The sequence below is a fragment of the Lingula anatina genome, chromosome 3 (assembly GCF_051362555.1).
Source record: "Lingula anatina isolate TDL-2025a chromosome 3, LinAna3.0, whole genome shotgun sequence".
Classification (NCBI taxonomy): domain Eukaryota; kingdom Metazoa; phylum Brachiopoda; class Lingulata; order Lingulida; family Lingulidae; genus Lingula; species Lingula anatina.
This window is the reverse complement of record NC_141769.1, coordinates 11305924-11325304: the sequence shown is the minus strand read 5'-3', so window position 1 is coordinate 11325304 and position 19381 is coordinate 11305924. Positions and strand designations below refer to the sequence as shown.

General features: G+C 35.3%; 1 protein-coding gene across 1 annotated transcript; it reads right to left on the bottom strand.

Annotated features, from left to right (window-relative positions):
- Positions 1-3534: 3534 nt before the first annotated feature.
- Positions 3535-15715, bottom strand: LOC147762912 (uncharacterized protein C05D11.1-like). The gene is made up of 23 exons (XM_087009474.1): positions 15509-15715; positions 14604-14686; positions 14196-14354; positions 13496-13705; positions 13165-13287; positions 12905-13045; positions 12363-12473; positions 11978-12069; positions 11558-11660; positions 11051-11125; positions 10694-10804; positions 10167-10310; positions 9703-9885; positions 9303-9405; positions 8751-8881; positions 8418-8598; positions 8083-8168; positions 7772-7956; positions 5422-5661; positions 5027-5120; positions 4606-4766; positions 4188-4340; positions 3535-3843 (listed from the first exon to the last, which is right to left on the bottom strand). The coding sequence occupies exons 1-23, from the start codon at positions 15669-15671 to the stop codon at positions 3777-3779; spliced, it is 3099 nt and encodes a 1032-aa protein (XP_086865600.1). The 5' UTR covers positions 15672-15715; the 3' UTR covers positions 3535-3776.
- Positions 15716-19381: the final 3666 nt, after the last annotated feature.

Below are 19381 nucleotides of genomic sequence, written 5' to 3'. Positions count from 1 at the left end.
GAATTTGGTTTTAAATTTCTTAATCTTAAAAACATATTTTTCTTTCAGTATGACTTTAATATTATAATGCATTAAAATAAAGTTCTAAACATAGTTTGTGGCAGTGCCATGGCGTGTAACAGTTTTGTGAATTCTCGTTTTAAATGTCTTAATTTATCTTGAAAATTTTCCCTTTTTTCAGGATAATTTTGGCACATACTGTACTACTGTTAGCACTGTTCCTATTTTTCTGTGATCAAGTACATACACACAAAGTAATAAACATTTAATAATTTTATTCATCTGATCTATCTGTCCATCTATCTATCAATGAATAAATAAATTTATTTACAAAATGTCTCAGAAATTTTAATATTAACAGAGCTCTTAAAAGTGAAACAATAAAAAATATATAAAATAGCAATGATAACAATAAAATCCTGAAGTTAGAGACATGAAATAAAGTGCAGATATAGAATTTCAAAGTATTATTTATTATATAGCCTTAAAATGTTTTTGAAGTCAATTCTGTACTCAAGTATTCTGAGAGGATTATGAAAAAAAAAAAAACAAAAAAAAAAAAAAAAAAAAAAAAAAAACACGAAACATTCCATTATTATAGAAGAGCATAACCAAATGCATAATTTTACACATAAGCAGTAATTAATGAATGCACAAGCAAGTTTTCACGTTTTATGCAGTCTGTGTTGGCAATTTTTTTTCAACAGTGCAAATAAAAATAATATATTCTTCTGTGTGGGGGTAGTATTGGTGCAGTATCCATGTGTATCGGTGCGGGGAAGTAATGGTGCAGGGGAGTATCAGTGCAGGGACGTATAGGGATGTAACCACGCAAAGCATGCTGGTGTAACATGAAAATCTGACTCCCCAGTCAAAATTTCATGATGAAAATCTGACTCCCCCCATGAAATTTTGACTCCCCCTCACAAAACTTAATAAATCTTGTTTTATTTGAGTACATAACTTTTATCTTGTAGTATGCATAATGGAAGATACATTGGCACTTTTTGAAAATTTTCATGAGAAAATAAGAAAATTAAAAATGTGTATTTTTCCACACATGACTCCTATGAAAAGGCTATGGGAGTCCAAATCCTACAGGTAGTAACATGAATACTTGTTTCAGAAATTATCAATTTTCATCAAAATTTTCACCATCAAACTTTCAAATACTAACAAAATATATGTCACAATGCAAACCATGTGGAAAAAATGGTATGGTGACTAAACATAAAATACGGCCTTTTCTTCATGGGATTCCAAATCCCAATGGGTATGAATATGAAGATTTTTCCTGATTTTTTTTTTTCATTTTTTGCACCCAATATTTTACCACCAAACTTTCAAATATTTCCAATATATTCTTCATAAAGTATACTTAAGGGAAAGATGTTGAAATGATCACCAAATGTCATATAAATAGCTATTTTATAAGCGAGTCATTGGGTGGTTAAATACACATTTTTAATTTTCTTAATTTCTCGTTAAAATTTTTACCTGCAAATTAAAAAAAAGTTCCAATGTATCCTCCATTATGCATACTACAATATAAAAGTCATATAGTCAAAATAAGATTTATAATGATTTGTGTGTGTGTGTGTGTGTGTGTGGGGGGGGGGGGGGGGGGGGGGAGTCACATTTTCATTATGAAAGTTTGACTGGGGAGTCACATTTTGCAGGAGTAGGATTTTCATGGTGCACAGGGATGATTAAAAAAGATAATATTCTCCATCGTATGTGAAATTAAGGATGCTCTTGTTGTAAAGATGATACTGTGGAGAGGCACTGAGGCTTTATTTTCCAAGCAAACATCATATTGACATCTATATATAGAAGTAACTGTTTACTTAACACCATCCATCCTTGCATGTCATCTCCTCTGAGGTTGACGTGAAATGACCTTCCATCTTGCCCTGTTCTTTGCTTCATTCATGCATTCTTCCATTGATTTACTTGTCCATCTTTTGATGTCATCCATCCACGTTAGTTGTTGTCTCCCTCTCCTACATGTTCCTTCGACCTTTCCCTCTAGGACATGCTTGCAGATGGTTTCATGCCTGTACGTGACCAAAGTATTGCAGTTTCCTGCATTGTGTGTCTGCCAGTAAAGTTGGTGTGACAGACAATCGCTTACACATTTCTTAATTTGTGAGCTTTTGTGTCCAGCTTATTCTTCTCATCATTCTGTATATCCACATTTCAAATGATTGAATTCTTCTTTCTATACTACTATTACTATGATCTCCTTTTACACTGTCGGGTGTCTAGGTGCACCAACAAAGGTCTTCCACTGCTGTCTGTCTCAAGCTAGGTGTTGGATGGTTCCTCAGCTTTCTCCCAGTTGTTTCAACTCTGCTTTGACTGTCCTTCTCCATGTGGTTCTTCGTTCTATGTCCTTGTTAAATGTCTGGGCCTCACAGCTGTATGTTAGGACAGGAATTATGTAGCACTTCACAAGTCTGAGTCTTAGGTTAAAACAGATGTTGCTGGTGGTCAATACTTTTTCATTTTTATAGTCTCTGATTTTGCCATGCCAATACCTTCTTTTTTTTTTTTTGCATATTTTTGCCATCTCCTGCGTTTTTCTGTTCAGATATCAGAAACTCACAACCTGTTCTAATCTTTTATCATCGATGGTTATGTTTGTCTCCATTGGATTTTTTTACATCAACATGACCTTGGTTTTATTGATATTCATATCTAGTCCTGCCTGTTCACTGTTTTGACTTTGTTTACAAGGGCTTGTAAGTTTTCTTCATTTTTTGCAGTAAGGACCGTATATCATCAGCATATCTGAGGTTGTTGATATTCCACCCTGCAATGTTAATTGATACCTATAGGCAGTTTTCTCTCTTTCGAAAAATAAACTCTGTATATATGTTAAATAGGTAAGGTGACATATGCATCCGTCTCACTCCTCTTTCTTTGATATTTCTCCCTGAATTCTTACATCTGCTTTTTGGTGCCAGTAGAGGTTTGATATGATTCTGATGTCTTTCCCATATCCTGATCTTTTCCAGACACTCTTATCTGCATGTGGTGAACTCGATCAAATGCTTTAGTATAGTCTATGAAGCATGCACATATTTCCTTTTGTACTGAAATGAATTTTACTTAACATAGGTAAGGCTTATAACTTTGAAGATCTTTCCACCTGAAATGCCCCCAGGAGACCAGCAGGGGATCACTGAGAAGACCAGATGTTCGACTGGATCTTTTAGCCTCGGTTTAAAAGATCATTGTCTTAGCTCATAAACCAGCCAGCATTTTCTCTGTATTTCACATTAATAATTTTTTTGGATCCACTAAATTTCTTGGGAAAAAGGGAAGAATAATTGTGACATGATTAATGTTGATGATTTACCTGTAGGAAGAAAAAAAGATAAAGATTCTGTGACCCCCACCCATCTTGTCATCCATTTTCATATTGCTCTTCAACAGGGCTTGCAATATATGCTGTCTTTTATTACTTCTCTCATTAAATTAAAGAATTAATGATAACATTAATGATTAATGAATTAATGATGAGCAGGAGATTTTTTAAAAGTTTATTCACATCATTTGACAGAATATGTATATCATTAGAAAAAAAAAGATAACATAGATATTTGATTTTCATATTTTAATTGCACAATGTCACAAAAATATTGCATGGACTTGATACTTTTGGCAAGAGTTTAGGCGCACTGGCATAATTCACTTGTAGGATTTTGGGGCTATTTGGCAGGAATCCTGCAATCAAGTGCTCAGGTAGCATCTCTTCATCAGGGCATTGTCTACATCTTCAGTTCAGCCATAATTCCTTCCTCCAAAGATGGCAGCACTGTCAGGTCTCTATCCAACCTGCGATGACCAAAAAGAGAAAAGAATGACATTCTGAAATGGCAACTTAATAGTAACAATGTTATATCCCAATACTGGTGAATTCTTAATCATAAGGTATTGAGGTCTTCTGGCCCATTCATTTTCTGCTTCACACCTTTATATACATGTATTTCTTTATCACATAAAATGATGCATTTCACTAGAATAAATGAATTTGTGCATGTTGACAACCTGTCAATTTACATGTGTCCAAACAGAATGTTTGCCATCCATCAAGTTTTGTACCTGTGGTGCACTCATGCATGCGTTTCTAAAAACTCAGTCACTTTTGAAAAATCTTACACCGATTTTCAATCTCTTACTCTTTGAATTCTTTCTGCAGTTCTTCCACTTTGGCAGAGTCACAGCAGACGGCACACCTGGACTTGGTCTGGTCAAACAGCTGGCTGAAATACTGCTTACTCACTCTCTGAAGATCCTTGATGCTCACCTTAGCAATATCCTGGAGGAGCTGCCTACAATAATTCAATAAAAAAGCTTACAAAGATGGAAAAAACAATACTGTATAGGTTTTATTTCAACTGTTTTTGATGTAAAGAACTGTAAAACCAATAAATTTATTTATTTATTACTTTTTCATAACAAATAGATCCTTTCTTTACTCTCTTCCTGTGACCTCTGTGCTGGGGAAAAACTGGAAGACTATTCTTCTCATAATATATTTCTGTAACAGTGTTATTACTCCCTGACTCTTCAGGGTGTGGTATGAGAAAAAGATACCTGTTGTAGTCAACTTCCACTCCTCTGTAGTAGCTGAGAATACTCTGGAAGGCAGTGTCAGAGACTGAAGTCTCTTCCTCAATGATTTTAAATATGAGAGAACTCTTCGCTGTCTCCAGATCTACCTCTGTGAATTCAGTCTGGCCACTAAGGAATTCTTCCTGAAATTGTATTCTATCATGTAAAATATCATAATACATAAACATTATAAATAAAGAAGTTCAATTTTCTTGTAACACATCTACATGAAATATTACATGAAAATCACAGAAGTCTTTGAAAGGATAAAATTGACATTATCATTATCACATCACTTCGGTACTGCATATCCTACTCAGGAAAGTATTTCATATCAAAGCTATCCAAACTAAATTATCATTTTGTATAAGTTTTAAAAATGGACAAGACCACAATTCCTTACCACAATGATCTTGGCTTGCTTGTAGGCACTGGACAGCTGGGCAGCTCTGGACAGGATAAAGTACAGCTGACCAGTCTCCTGCTTGATGCTCATTCTGAAACAAAAACAAAATTACTGAAAACAACTCCCACTGGCTTTAGAGACATCTCCAAGATTGGGGATTGGGTAACCAGCAAATGATTCAAACAACCTCAAAACATATTAATTTTAGCCAAAGTACTAAAAATCTTCATAAACTGTCCAAGCCAAATTTCATTATATAGTTTATTTTGCTGATATGTACTAGTACTGATATGCATCCATAGATTCAAGCTGGTTAAAAGCTACATACTCCATCACATTTATGACCTAGTAAGCAGTAGTTCTCTATCTAGGTCACTGCCCACACTTATAACCTGTATCCATAGGACAGTCCCATGCCTCTAATCTGTCTCCACATGGGTCCCTCCATCTGGGTCAGGTACTGTATGAATACCATTACAGGTGCAGTGTCAGCATGGATGTAGGTTGTAAGGCAGGGAACACTGAGAATCAGGTATGCTGACTCCACAGCTGCTACGCCACAGATGATCCCCATACTCTCAGATGTCTCTTCAAGGGTACGGAGGAAAGAGTGAGAGAACTTGACTGGTTGTCTGGAGAAACAGATCGATTGTCAGTTTTAACAAGGCAGCAAAGCTGTCAAATGTACAGACAAAAAGCAGGAAATAACAAAATAGGCTACTGTCAATTCTGATGTAAAAGTACATTATGTTAAACTGCAAATTCAACATCAAATTTTAATTATGCTCAACAGGTAATACCAATGTAAGTAAATTGTGTAACAAGCATAAGGCTTCAGGCCCATGGGAGTTCAAGTTCACACATTGAAAATGTAAAACTTCCAGAAAAAGAAGTCAATTAGACTGCTTTTCCAACTCGAGCTGCATTTTAGTCCTGTGTTTCTTTTTTAAAAGTTTGACAATCATAAGTAATATGGTTTTCCCATGATGGTCATCATGGCAGCAATACCCAAAATTGTGTTTTCTTCTATTTTGATGCAATATTTCATAATGCTTAACAGCATAAAGACCATCAGTTTTTAATAATAAAATATATGTATCGTGGATTTTCAGAAAATGTGACTAGCATGGGTCTTCAAGCCCAAGGTGGTTCTAAGTCACACCTTCAAATTGCCAATATGTGAAAAATTAAATTTTCACAAAAAACTGATTAACTGCCAGAAAAATTTACCAAATAGACTGCACTGCCTAATGAAACTGTATTTTAGTCCCATGTTTCTTTCCTGTAAGTTTGAGAACAGTAAGTGACATGGTTTTCCTTAAATGGTCATCAAGGGAGCAGTGTCCAAAATAGGGGTTTCTTCAAATTTTGATGCAATATTACATAATTTTTAACAGGATAATAACCATCAATTTTTAATAATAAAATATTAATATCATGGATATTCAGAAAATGTGACTAGCAAAGGTCTTCAGGCCCATGGAACTTCAAAGTCACACCTTGAAAATGCCAAAATGTAGACAAGACAGTACTGTCCTGAAATGCATTTTTTCCATTTTTAACAATTTTTTAACATAAAACAAAATTAACAGTTTACTGCCATTTTTATATGATCAACTAAGAAAGTTGATGAGATGTGAAAAATATCAATAGAACAGTGTCAAATGTCCAATTTCCTCCATTCTGAGTTTCTGAACATAATGAATGATTGAATCTTACAAACTGCAATGATATGAGTTTATTTCCATTTTTGACACTTTATTACACAATACACGATAACAAGTTTATCATCATTTTTACATAATCAACTAACAATGTTGTAAAGATGCAGGAAATGTCAAACAAACACTTTTACATATCTTATTAATTAAATAATGAGACTGTTAACATGCCTAAGAATTGAATCTGAAGAAATGTGAAAAAACAGCATAACTTAAAAAATAATGGCCCGATTATGCTGATTTTCAAACTTGACCTACGTTTTAGTAAGATTGATTACTCCTGTGAGTTTCATGACAACAGGTCTATCGGTTTTCCTTGAAATGTGTTAACAGTGTTGCACATATGCTGAAAAGTGAAAAAAAACAGCATAACTACTAAAATAGTGGCCCGATCATGCTGATTTTCGAACTTGATCTGCGTTTTAGTAAGATTGATTACTCCTGTGAGTTTCATGACAACAGGCCTATCGGTTTTCCTTGAAATGTGTTAACAGTGTTGCATATATGCTAAAAAGTGAAAAAACAGCATAAATTCTACAATAATGGCCCGATCATGCTGATTTTCGAACTTGACCTGCGTTTTATGAATATTAGTCAGCTCTGTAAATATAAAGCCAAAAAGTAAAACTGTCTTCCACTTATAGTGTTAACGCTGAAAGTGCACGGCGCCGGCATCGGCATCGGCATCGGCGACGACAGACGCAGGTGATGGCAATATGTACAGACACATCTGTGTCTGTACATAAAAATTGACAAGGGAAAGAATACTTAAATAAGAGGTTTTTATTGCAACAGTTGCATTTAAGGCACTTTCTAAATTTCACAAAATATCACATTTCCATGTTTATTTTGTAATAATGCATCAGTTAGAGCAAACTGGTTGTCATAAATTTCTTAAATATTTTCATAAACATGCAGTAATTTATATCAACAGGAATTTGTAACAGGAATTTCGTTTTTTATACCATAGTTCAGTTTCTTTTGCATCAGAAAAAATTATTTAAATATTTTTAAAACTCACTTTTTTGTCAAATCCACTTTGCCCACTTCCTGCTGCAGTTCCTTTGGTAGGAGCTCCTGTTTCCAGACTTCATGAGGATCACATTGCGTTAGTTGTGCTAGTCTTGTCACATCTGCTGACATGTGGATTGTGATGTTTTCTGGTAATGTCAGCAGTTTTTGAAGTCTCTTCATCTGCTCTATAACCTGAAATAATTTTGATGGATTAAAATAAATATTGCAGTCCATTAAAAAATAAATCAACACTGGCAGTTCAAAGAGAGAGAGAGAGAGAGAGAGAGAGAGAGAGAGAGAGAGAGAGAGAATACTTACTTTAGTTGGTGATTTTTCCAATTTCTCCAACATATCAGTCAAGAATGTATGCTGTCTCATGAACCCCATGACAACCATGTTACTTGCTACAAGACAGAAAACCCTTACTTTATCAAATGTATATGATCAACCATCTAAGATAATAGTGAGTAATACTTCTATTCCGTTAACAATTCAATTTTTTCTTAGGGGTGACAGGTCAACTTTTTTGACCACAAAATAACTTAGAAAGTCACAGGTTATAAATTGTATGCCAAACACTACACACACGTACAGAAGCAGATGTGCACACATACATACACTCAGTATTTCTATTTATGTGCTAGTGTGCTTGCCTTTATCAAAAGACATATCCTTCATCATGTTTTGTGCTATCAACAGGCCTCTTCTCTTCAGACAAGACACTTCATTCACCATTTTCTGTGCTACAATTTTCAGTCTCTCTTCATTAAACTGGATCTTGAACAGCAGTTCATGAATCCATGTGATGGACTTCTTGTACTTCTCACACTCTACCTAAAGTGGTAAGAAGTGTATTCCTTGATATAAGGCAGTAAAATCAATGAAAAAACACTTTAGTCTTGCAGATTTCATAATAAATCACACACACACACACACACACACACACACACACAGACACACACACACACACACACACACAGACTAACCTTGAGGCGGAGTGTAAGCAGTTGTGGAAAATCTCCATGTATGAACATTCCTCCTGAGAGACCAAGAGAGGTGTCCACACTCAGAGTGTCAGCTTCCAACTCTTGGATGACAATCTCATGGGACACCAGCTCTGCAATACATAATTTAAATTATCATAAGGCTATTCACTAATAAGGGTGCTGATACAATAGTGTACCAATAGTGAGTTAACTACAACAACAACAATAATAATAATAATAATAATAAACACATCAATCCAAGAGCCAAAACTGTTACAATGACCACTAAATATGGATGGTTTGAAAACCAAATGACATCAGTCACTACCAAAAATCAGTTATAAACCTTCACAGAAATGAAAATGGACTTAACAGAATTTCTTAAAGCACTGACAATAATATCATTTTGCATTAGATCACAGAAAAACAATTAGATAAGGTGCTCTATTATCTCAGTACTTCAAAGAATTATAAGACGAGTTGCCTAAACAGACAGAAACATGCTAAAATTACATGGAGTGCTTTGTTAAAATGAAACCATAATTATCCTACCATTGTTTCTCATCAGAGGTGACTCACACATCACAGCAGCATAGAGAGGAAGGTAATATTTCAGGTCCTGAGGTACAGCATCCGTATTGATACAGCAGCGCAACTGACAATAAAATAACCAACACATCAACACATATCAATTCATACCAAGAGTTTTCACCAATCGGTTTAGAGTTTAAAAGAAATTATGCACTATATATAATAGAGGTAATCCTCATTAAACACATTTATCTATACATTTTACAGACTGAAATAATTATCATTTTCATCAACATCATTTATTCCACAGATGATTTACCTAGAAAGATAATTAATTGTTGCTACCAGATACCCCTCAGGGAAATTTGGCATGTGTAATTTTAAAACATTCCCTGGGAACTTTCAAGCAACTAAAACTTACAGACACAAAGTTACTGTTAATGCTATTCAGCTGGAATGCCACAGGAAGATCACTGAGAGGAAAACCTGAGAATTTGGTGTCAGCCTCAGCGTGGCCTGAGTGGCACGTTGTAATTGGATGGAATTTAATGCTGCTGACATTTGGAATGTCCACACTGGTGATAACTTCTCCTGGTGCTTCAATCTGAATTCAAAACAGAAATATTCTATGATAAAAATGGTGTTACTACAAGATACACAGATGTAAGCATATCTGAAAGTACTACATATTCCATGTATCAGTACTCCCCTCTAAAGTCTTTTTCTCACCTACATAACCACATGGAAGCACATAATCTCTATTTTTATGACAAAATAAATATGTACTCATACAGATATTTAGCTAATACACAAGACAGCATATTGCAGGATCCACACTTTATCATACTCATTCAAAACATTTCCCCAAAACATTACAGATCTTACCTCATTTTCCTCACAAGCCTTTTTGAGATTCTCCCCCATCTGTGCTAACCCTGTCTCTCCTAATTTCTTCTTCTGTTCTTCTATACGTTCCTTCTCTGTGGCAGCCATTTTCTCATGGAGCTCCTTACTGGGTTCTCCAATTATCTGGAAGAAAGGATAAATATGGACACTATCTGTTGGCAATTTAGTTGCATATTAGAAAGCAAAGCAGCCATTGCAGAAAGCTTCACCTTGGGGGAACAAACTTAAAATAAATATGGTGATGCATGTTGCCTGATTATGAATATAGTCTGGTGTCTCAAACAATTTCCTTTCTTGAATGTATTAATGGAAACTTCCTTGGGTGCTACATCTTAGAATTACAAGTAAATTGGGCATTAAGGCTGGCACATGCACAGACAGACATATTTTGAAGCAGTTAAAAGGCAATAGAATATGTTCCGTGCAGACAATTAGGAAAAGGGCAGACACAGGTGATTAGATTACTTAAACTAACAATGTCTGAATATAAAAACTGCCATACTTACAGTGACAGAAGGACGGGTCATAAAATATTGGTTCAGCAAATTGTACCAGTAGTCCTTGTTTTCTTTACTCAGTTTTCTAAAAATTTCTATCTGGTTCACTCTCTCAACCAGCTGGAAGATAAATCAATCCAATTAATTTGCCACTGCTGCTCTATAAATTTCAAATAAATAAATAAATATAAGCTATAGGCATTAAATTGAAAAACAAAAAGTGAAATTTGTTAGGTATCTTCAGTGATGGTGCAGAGATCACAATACAAATACTGTCACCATTATAAAAACACTAAAAAGTTGTAAATCTTAAATACTAGCAGATGAAAGAAATGTTGGATAAAAACAAGAAAAATGCTGTCTTACTTCCTCTCCTGTGTCACTAAACAGGAAATCTCCTATCAAATCCCCAGCAATCTGATCATGGGGTCTTGACTCCAACTAAAATATGACACAAAATATTACTGTTAAACTGTGCTTCTGATGTCCCAGCCAAGCCACAAGTGCATTGCATACAAAATATAACAGCATTAAAAAAAACATTTTAGACGTAATAATTATATGATTACCTGCAGGCAATTCAACAGAACAGGCTTCCATTGAACATAACATCACAAGTGGGTCATTATAGCATCTTACAGAGCATGATATTAGTAAAAATAAGAATTTCATATCTGTCATCAGTCAAATCTAATTCTCTCCAATACAAAACATACTACCACTGATACATTGCTTAAACTAACTTTCTGATGCAACAATCTCAATTTCACACCTAACACACTGTTATATCTACTGCAGTGTAAAACCTAACACACTGTCAACTAACCCAATGACAGATGTAATTTGTTTTCATAGGTAAATTCTGACACTTACCCTCTCCATACTGTCCAGAACATTTTTGTGAATCACAGTCTCCATTCTCTTACTATCAATCTCTTCCTCTCTCTTCACTATCTTACCAATGGTGGCCAACAACCTGATCAATCACAAACAAGTGACGCTCATGACAAAAGACTTATTACAAAAAGCAGTAATATGATGACCATATTGAGTTTTCTTTTATATAGGGACAATTTACCGGGCAGTTTAGCCTGTTTAGGTTAGCCAGTTCTAAATTTGCTGAACAAATGTTTGTGCAGATTTATCATATAGGACACAGATTGGTGGAACAGACACCAATTATAATCACACAGGTAACCAATTATAATGAAACAATGTATATAGTTGCATATATGCACATGATTAATGAAGTTACTGAAGTCAGCAAAACTTTTAGTCTGTGGAAGAGCATACCTGGGTTTTATTTCCTTCAGCTTCTCTTTTGGGACATTTTGGAATGTCAGCATATGACACATTTCTCTGTTTTCTATCATAGAATATGACACCTGAAATTAATCAAATAAATCTCTCAAATTAATCCTCAAAGCCACCCGTTTATTACCAGAGAAAAATTAACACAAGAAAAATATCCCCTTAAAGATGAATGCAGTTTTTTTTATTTGTTGTCTTTAATTTAGCCAAAGAATTATATGGAGTTCACTACTTCCAAAGAGTCAGTACAGACTGGGCACAGCTTCTAAACCAGCTTTAAAATGATGAACAAATATGGTATATAAATATGTGGTGTATTTTTATGTTAAAACTGATAATTAAAATATAAGCAAAAACTGTTACTCACGTTTGAACAGTATGGCTCCTCCAGCTCCACAAAGTCTCTCTGTAGGGGAGATATGGCAGAATCTCGGAGGTAGTCCAAAATCACAGTCAATGCAACATGTGTGTACAGATCCTTAAATCATAAAAGTCTTTGGTTGAGGGACTAATGAATAACACTCACATTGCTGCAATCTACATCTATCTTTTATTTAAATTTTACAATTTCAATATAATTATTCAACATTTATACCAAAAATTGGCTTTTCATGACAACTTTTCACCTACAAGAGCCAGAGGATCTTTGCAAGCTATAGGTTAGGAAAACGTGTGATGCTGCCCTGTGTTAGCTGTGACAAAACTGAATGTGTTTGTATTGATGGAAATTGACATTGCACCACTTCTTATAAATAGTAAAAGGTGCTACTCTGTCTGGGAGTCACTTTCAGTTATTATATCCAGCAGTAATTCCAGGAGTTCTGATAGTAATTTTGTTGGACATGACCCTGATTATGCTATGTTAGGCTGCACTTGTGTTTGATGTGATTGCTGTTACAAGTTACTGACCTTGACATTAGGTCCCCTCCAGGCCATCCTGACCAGGCCCCGAGTTTCATCATCAGAGGGGTAGCAGACAATCTGTTCAACTGAATTCTCCAGGGGAGGCACCTCACTCTGCCAGGGACGGACAAATTGAGCTTGTTTACCCTAAAAAGAACAATATATGAAACATGACAAAGAAAGCATTATGAATCCAAAAGTAAAGACGATGTTGGAATAAATTTAGTAATAAATAGTAACTGGACTGAACTTGTTATACCACTTACCTTTGCTAGTATTTTCTGCTGTATTGGTTCTAGTGCCTTGAACACATCTTGGGGATTGACCTGACCTGTGATAATGAGGTTAAGATTCTCTGGGCGGTAAAACTCCTGATGATAGCTCACAACCTGAAAAATTTATGTAAATCTCAGTTTATTACTGGCATCACTGAAATATTGCTTAAATGACTTCCTTTTGTTGCGAAGTATTGTTTGCAATGAAATTATATTTTTCTATGGTTTTTATCTTTCCTTGATCACTTTTCTGCAAAACAACCTCAGCCAAAGTCTATAATTATATAATACCATCAATTTGGAGAAAAACAATCCATTTTACCTTTTTATTTGAGGTACTTATGCGTAGATTTTCCAACATTCCCCCAGTCTCTGACTTATACCCACAATGCCCTGGGTACATGGCTCTGAGAAGGGCGAGTCTGGTTCTCCCCTCCCCTGTGTTTTCACAGGCCTGCATTTCACAGTAGACCACTCCAGCATCCTCCCCTTGCTCTGTGACGTGGTGAACTTCTGTGAGGTAGGCAGAGTCCTGGAGGATGAAGTATATACGTAGTACTCAAGGGTCAATACTAGCACTTTCTATTTTAGTTAAATAGACAAATAATTTTATAAATAAACTATTGATCAAATAGTTTAAGACTGCAGCATTTTCTTAGCTTATTCCAAAACTGATTGTATATGACATATTTTGAAAAACACTGTCTTGCTAACTTGAACAACTTGGCATCCAATCCATTAGTAACATGTTTTTCATCATTATATATATACAAAAATACAACTCAGACATACATGTTACCTTTGATTAGATGCACATAATTTTCATTGGAATGCAGTGGTGGGAAGAAGGGATACTGTCAGGAAGTCGTATGACTAATGACAGGTTAGAATATAAACTGCTGAATGTAAAGAACTACTTCATCTTCACTTGTATTCATGAACACACTGAAGAAGTATTAATATTCCACAACTTATTTAGAATAGCAAAATTTCCCAGAATGCAAATCATCAAATATACTTACGGTAAGAGTAGCAAAAAGCACATGTTCTACATATATGGGCATGAGTGTGAGGAAGCCTTCATCTCCCGCTGTCTGCATGGTGTAACATGTATGGTCTGTATCAGTCCAGGCATTGGTGCCAGAGGCCAGGCAGCGGTTTGCCAACAGGTCCAATACACCCTGAAAGCATGTCAGAAGAAACATGACTATAAATCATTAAAATGACACATAAGCTCTTCTGTTTGGCGAGAAAAATACTTGTAATGTTACCTTGGAACCTTTTTCTTTCTGACTTATTCATAAATAGGAAGCATGCTTTGTCATTGTGTGATGTCCCATGACATCATCATATCTATCAATTTTGCTTCAAAATTGGTGAACAGTCAAAACTTACATGATGACATATATCCAGTATTGACAAAATCCTACCTTGTATGGGTACTTTTCACTCCCCATAAATACCAAATGTTCCAAAGTGTGGGGTAATCCATCATCATCATGGGCCTCAGTAGCTGGGAAAATAAAAACAGATATTGTTTCATTATGGTATAAGCAACCCAAAACTTACCTCAATCAGCAATAAATAAATATAACCTGCACAATGTACTTAGAAAAATCTGGCATGCGAGGGTGGGAGATAAGCAAACAAGTTGAATGTTATGTAGACACAAATTAAAGATAGTTTTCATCCCAACTTGACCAACATTTAAGGGACTAAAGCAATGCATTAAAATACATGTAATATTGATTAAAATAAATCAATTAAACTATACTAAAGATAAATTGTTCAGACTAGCTGAAATGGGTCACATTCTTTGCTTTATTAGCTGAGCTCAAGAGGTTGGTATTTGCACAAATGACTATTTAAATACATATTATGTAACAACTCTAAAATTTAATATAACCAAGTGATTAGTCTCACTCTCTATAAAACTGTATATGCATCTACATGATTAAAAGGACTCCACACACACACATATATATACTGCTACAAATAAACACATGCCCAAAACTTCGTTGTCTTTAGGTGTGACCATACCCTACGAAATAAGATCATGGTAAAACCACAGAATGGTATTTGTACATGTATGAAACTGGCGTCTGTTTACACAAGCGACAACTAGAAAGGGCACACTAAGCGAAAAACGAAGCATTTTCACCAGTCAGGCAAATACGCACATAATATAAATAAACAATGACTGTGCAAGTTGCCAAGCATTGCAGTTACGATCGAACTACATCCAGGTATCTAATTCCAGGCATTTTCGATCGACCGTACAGTACTCCTAAGATGGAGCAAACGATCAACAGCTGGCTTCACCAGAACAACTTACCCAAGCAAAAATACCCGCTTACGGTTGGCCCATCTACCTGAGCTATGGACACGGTTAATCCTGTCGACTTTGACTTATACTTGTACACAGGTATTTTACCACTATTGGCTGTGGCAGAGCAAACTAACTCAAAATCCTGCTGCATTTTGTACGCTGCGTACATAGTTATGGCGTGCCAGGTTACTTATGCCACAGGCACGCGGCCAAAAATCAACACACTCTTTTCTAAATTGTCTCGTCAGATGTCCCTCATAGCGCCTAAAATTGCATTTTGATTAATTTTAGATTTTTACCTGGTTTTGCGAAATAAATATTTGATTTATGTCAGTCCAAGCTAATGGGTTTTATCTTGGGCATTTACCTTATGCCTGTGTTTCTCGTATGGAAGCGAGGTAGGGAATTCCGCGAGCAAAAATGGCGACTCTCGTGGGGAAAGCCTGGATCTCAAGAAATTGTGCTAAGTCACTGTTTTACTGTTACACTATATTTCCTCGGATTTCATCAACAACAAATACACACTTTCCACCCGTTTGCAAGTATGTCGAGATGTACATTTGGACAGTCAGTAACTGTTAGTAATATTTTACGTAAATGCATGGACCCATAAACACTGTACCGCAGCTTTGGAATTTGGTTTTAAATTTCTTAATCTTAAAAACATATTTTTCTTTCAGTATGACTTTAATATTATAATGCATTAAAATAAAATTCTAAACATAGTTTGTGGCAGTGCCATGGCGTGTAACAGTTTTGTGAATTCTCGTTTTAAATGTCTTAATTTATCTTGAAAATTTTCCCTTTTTTTCAGGATAATTTTGGCACATACTACTGTTAGCACTGTTCCTATTTTTCTGTGATCAAGTACATACACACAAAGTAATAAACATTTAATAATTTTATTCATCTGATCTATCTGTCCATCTATCTATCAATGAATAAATAAATTTATTTACAAAATGTCTCAGAAATTTTAATATTAACAGAGCTCTTAAAAGTGAAACAAAAAATATATAAAATAGCAATGATAACAATAAAATCCTGAAGTTAGAGATATGAAATAAAGTGCAGATATAGAATTTCAAAGTATTATTTATTATATAGCCTTAAAATGTTTTTGAAGTCAATTCCGTACTCAAGTATTCTGAGAGGATTATGAAAAAAAAAAAAAAAAAAAAAAAAAACGAAACATTCCATTATTATAGAAGAGCATAACCAAATGCATAATTTTACACATAAGCAGTAATTAATGAATGCACAAGCAAGTTGCTACAGTTTTCATGTTTTATGCAGTCTGTGTTGGCAATTTTTTTTCAACAGTGCAAATAAAAATAATATATTCTTCTGTGTGGGGGTTATCGGTGTGTGGACATAAATTTGCGGGGTAGTATTGGTGCAGTATCCATGTGTATCGGTGCGGGGAAGTAATGGTGCAGGGGAGTATCAGTGCGGGGACGTATAGGGATGTAACCACGCAAAGCATGCTGGTGTAACATGAAAATCTGACTCCCCAAGTCAAAATTTCATAATGAAAATCTGACTCCCCCCATGAAATTTTGACTCCCCCTCACAAAACTTAATAAATCTTGTTTTATTTGAGTACATAACTTTTATCTTGTAGTATGCATAATGGAAGATACATTGGCACTTTTTGAAAATTTTCAAGAGAAAATAAGAAAATTAAAAATGTGTATTTTTCCACACAATGACTCCTATGAAAAGGCTATGGGAGCCCAAATCCTACAGGTAGTAACATGAATACTTGTTTCAGAAATTATAAATTTTCATCAAAATTTTCAACATCAAACTTTCAAATACTAACAAAATATGTGTCACAATGCAAACCATGTGGAAAAAATGGTATGGTGACTAAACATAAAATAGGGCCTTTTCTTCATGGGATTCCAAATCCCAATGGGTATGAATATGGAAGATTTTTCATGATTTTTTTTTCATTTTTTGCACCCAATATTTTACCACAAAACTTTCAAATATTTCCAATATATTCTTCACAAAGTATACTTAAGGGAAAGATGTTGAAATGATCACCAAATGTCATATAAATAGCTATTTTATAAGCGAGTCATTGGGTGGTTAAATACACATTTTAAATTTTCTCAATTTCTCGTTAAAATTTTTACCTGCAAACTAACAAAAAGTTCCAATGTATCCTCCATTATGCATACTACAATATAAAAGTCATATAGTCAAAATAAGATTTATAATGATTTGTGTGTGTGTGTGTGTGTGTGTGTGTGTGGGGGGGGGGGGGGGGAGTCACATTTTGCAGGAGTAGGATTTTCATGGTGCACAGGGATGATTAAATAAGATAATATTCTCCATCGTATGTGAAATTAAGGATGCTCTTGTTGTAAAGATGATACTGTGGAGAGGCACTGAAGGTTTATTTTCCAAGCAAACATCATATTGACATCTATATAGAAGTAACTGTTTACTTAACACCATCCATCCTTGCATGTCATCTCCTCTGAGGTTGACGTGAAATGACCTTCCATCCTGCCCTGTTCTTTGCTTCATGCATGCATTCTTCCATTGATTTACTTGTCCATCTTTAGATGTCATCCATCCATGTTAGTTGTTGTCTCCCTCTCCTACATATGTTCCTTCGCCCTTTCCCTCTGGGACATGCTTGCAGATGGTTTCATGCCTGTACGTGACCAAAGTATTGCAGTTTCCTGCATTGTGTATCTGCCAGTAAAGTTGGTGTGACAGACAATCGCTTACACATTTCTTAATTTGTGAGCTTTTGTGTCCAGCTTATTCTTCTCATCATTCTGTATATCCACATTTCAAATGATTCAATTCTTCTTTCTATACTACTATTACTATGATCTCCTTTTACACCGTCGGGTGTCTAGGGCACCAACAAAGGTCTTCCACTGCTGTCTGTCTCAAGCTAGGTGTTGGATGGTTCCTAAGCTTTCTCCCAGTTGTTTCAACTCTGCTTCGACTGTCCTTCTCCATGTGATTCTTCGTTCTATGTCCTTGTTAAATGTCTGGGCCTCACAGCTGTATGTTAGGACAGGAATTATGTAGCACTTCACAAGTCTGAGTCTTAGGTTAAAACAGATGTTGCTGTTGGTCAATACTTTTTCATTTTTATAGTCTCTGATTTTGCCATGCCAATACCTTCTTTTTTTTTTTTTTTGCATATTTTTGCCATCTCCTGCGTTTTTCTGTTCAGATATCAGAAACTCACAACCTGTTCCAATCTTTTATCATCGATGGTTATGTTTGTCTCCATTGGATTTTTTTACATCAACATGACCTTGGTTTTATTGATATTCATATCTAGTCCTGCCTGTTCACTGTTTTGACTTTGTTTACAAGGGCTTGTAAGTTTTCTTCATTCTTTGCAGTAAGGACCGTATATCATCAGCATATCTGAGGTTGTTGATATTCCACCCTGCAATGTTAATTGATACCTGTAGGCAGTTTTCTCTCTTTCGAAAAATAATCTCTGTATATATGTTAAATAGGTAAGGTGACATATGCATCCGTCTCACTCCTCTTTCTTTGATATTTCTCCCTGAATTCTTATATCTGCTTTTTGGTGCCAGTAGAGGTTTGATATGATTCTGATGTCTTTCCCATATCCTGATCTTTTCCAGACACTCTATTATCTGCATGTGGTGAACTCAATCAAATGCTATAGTACAGTCTATGAAGCATGCATATATTTCCTTTTGTACCGAAATGAATTTTACTTTACATAGGTGAGGCTTATAACTTTGAAGATCTTTCCACCTGAAATGCCCCCAGGAGACCGGAAGTCACCGCAGGGGATCACTGAGAAGACCAGATGTTCGACTGGATCTTTTAGCCTCGGTTTAAAAGATCATTGTCTTAGCTCAT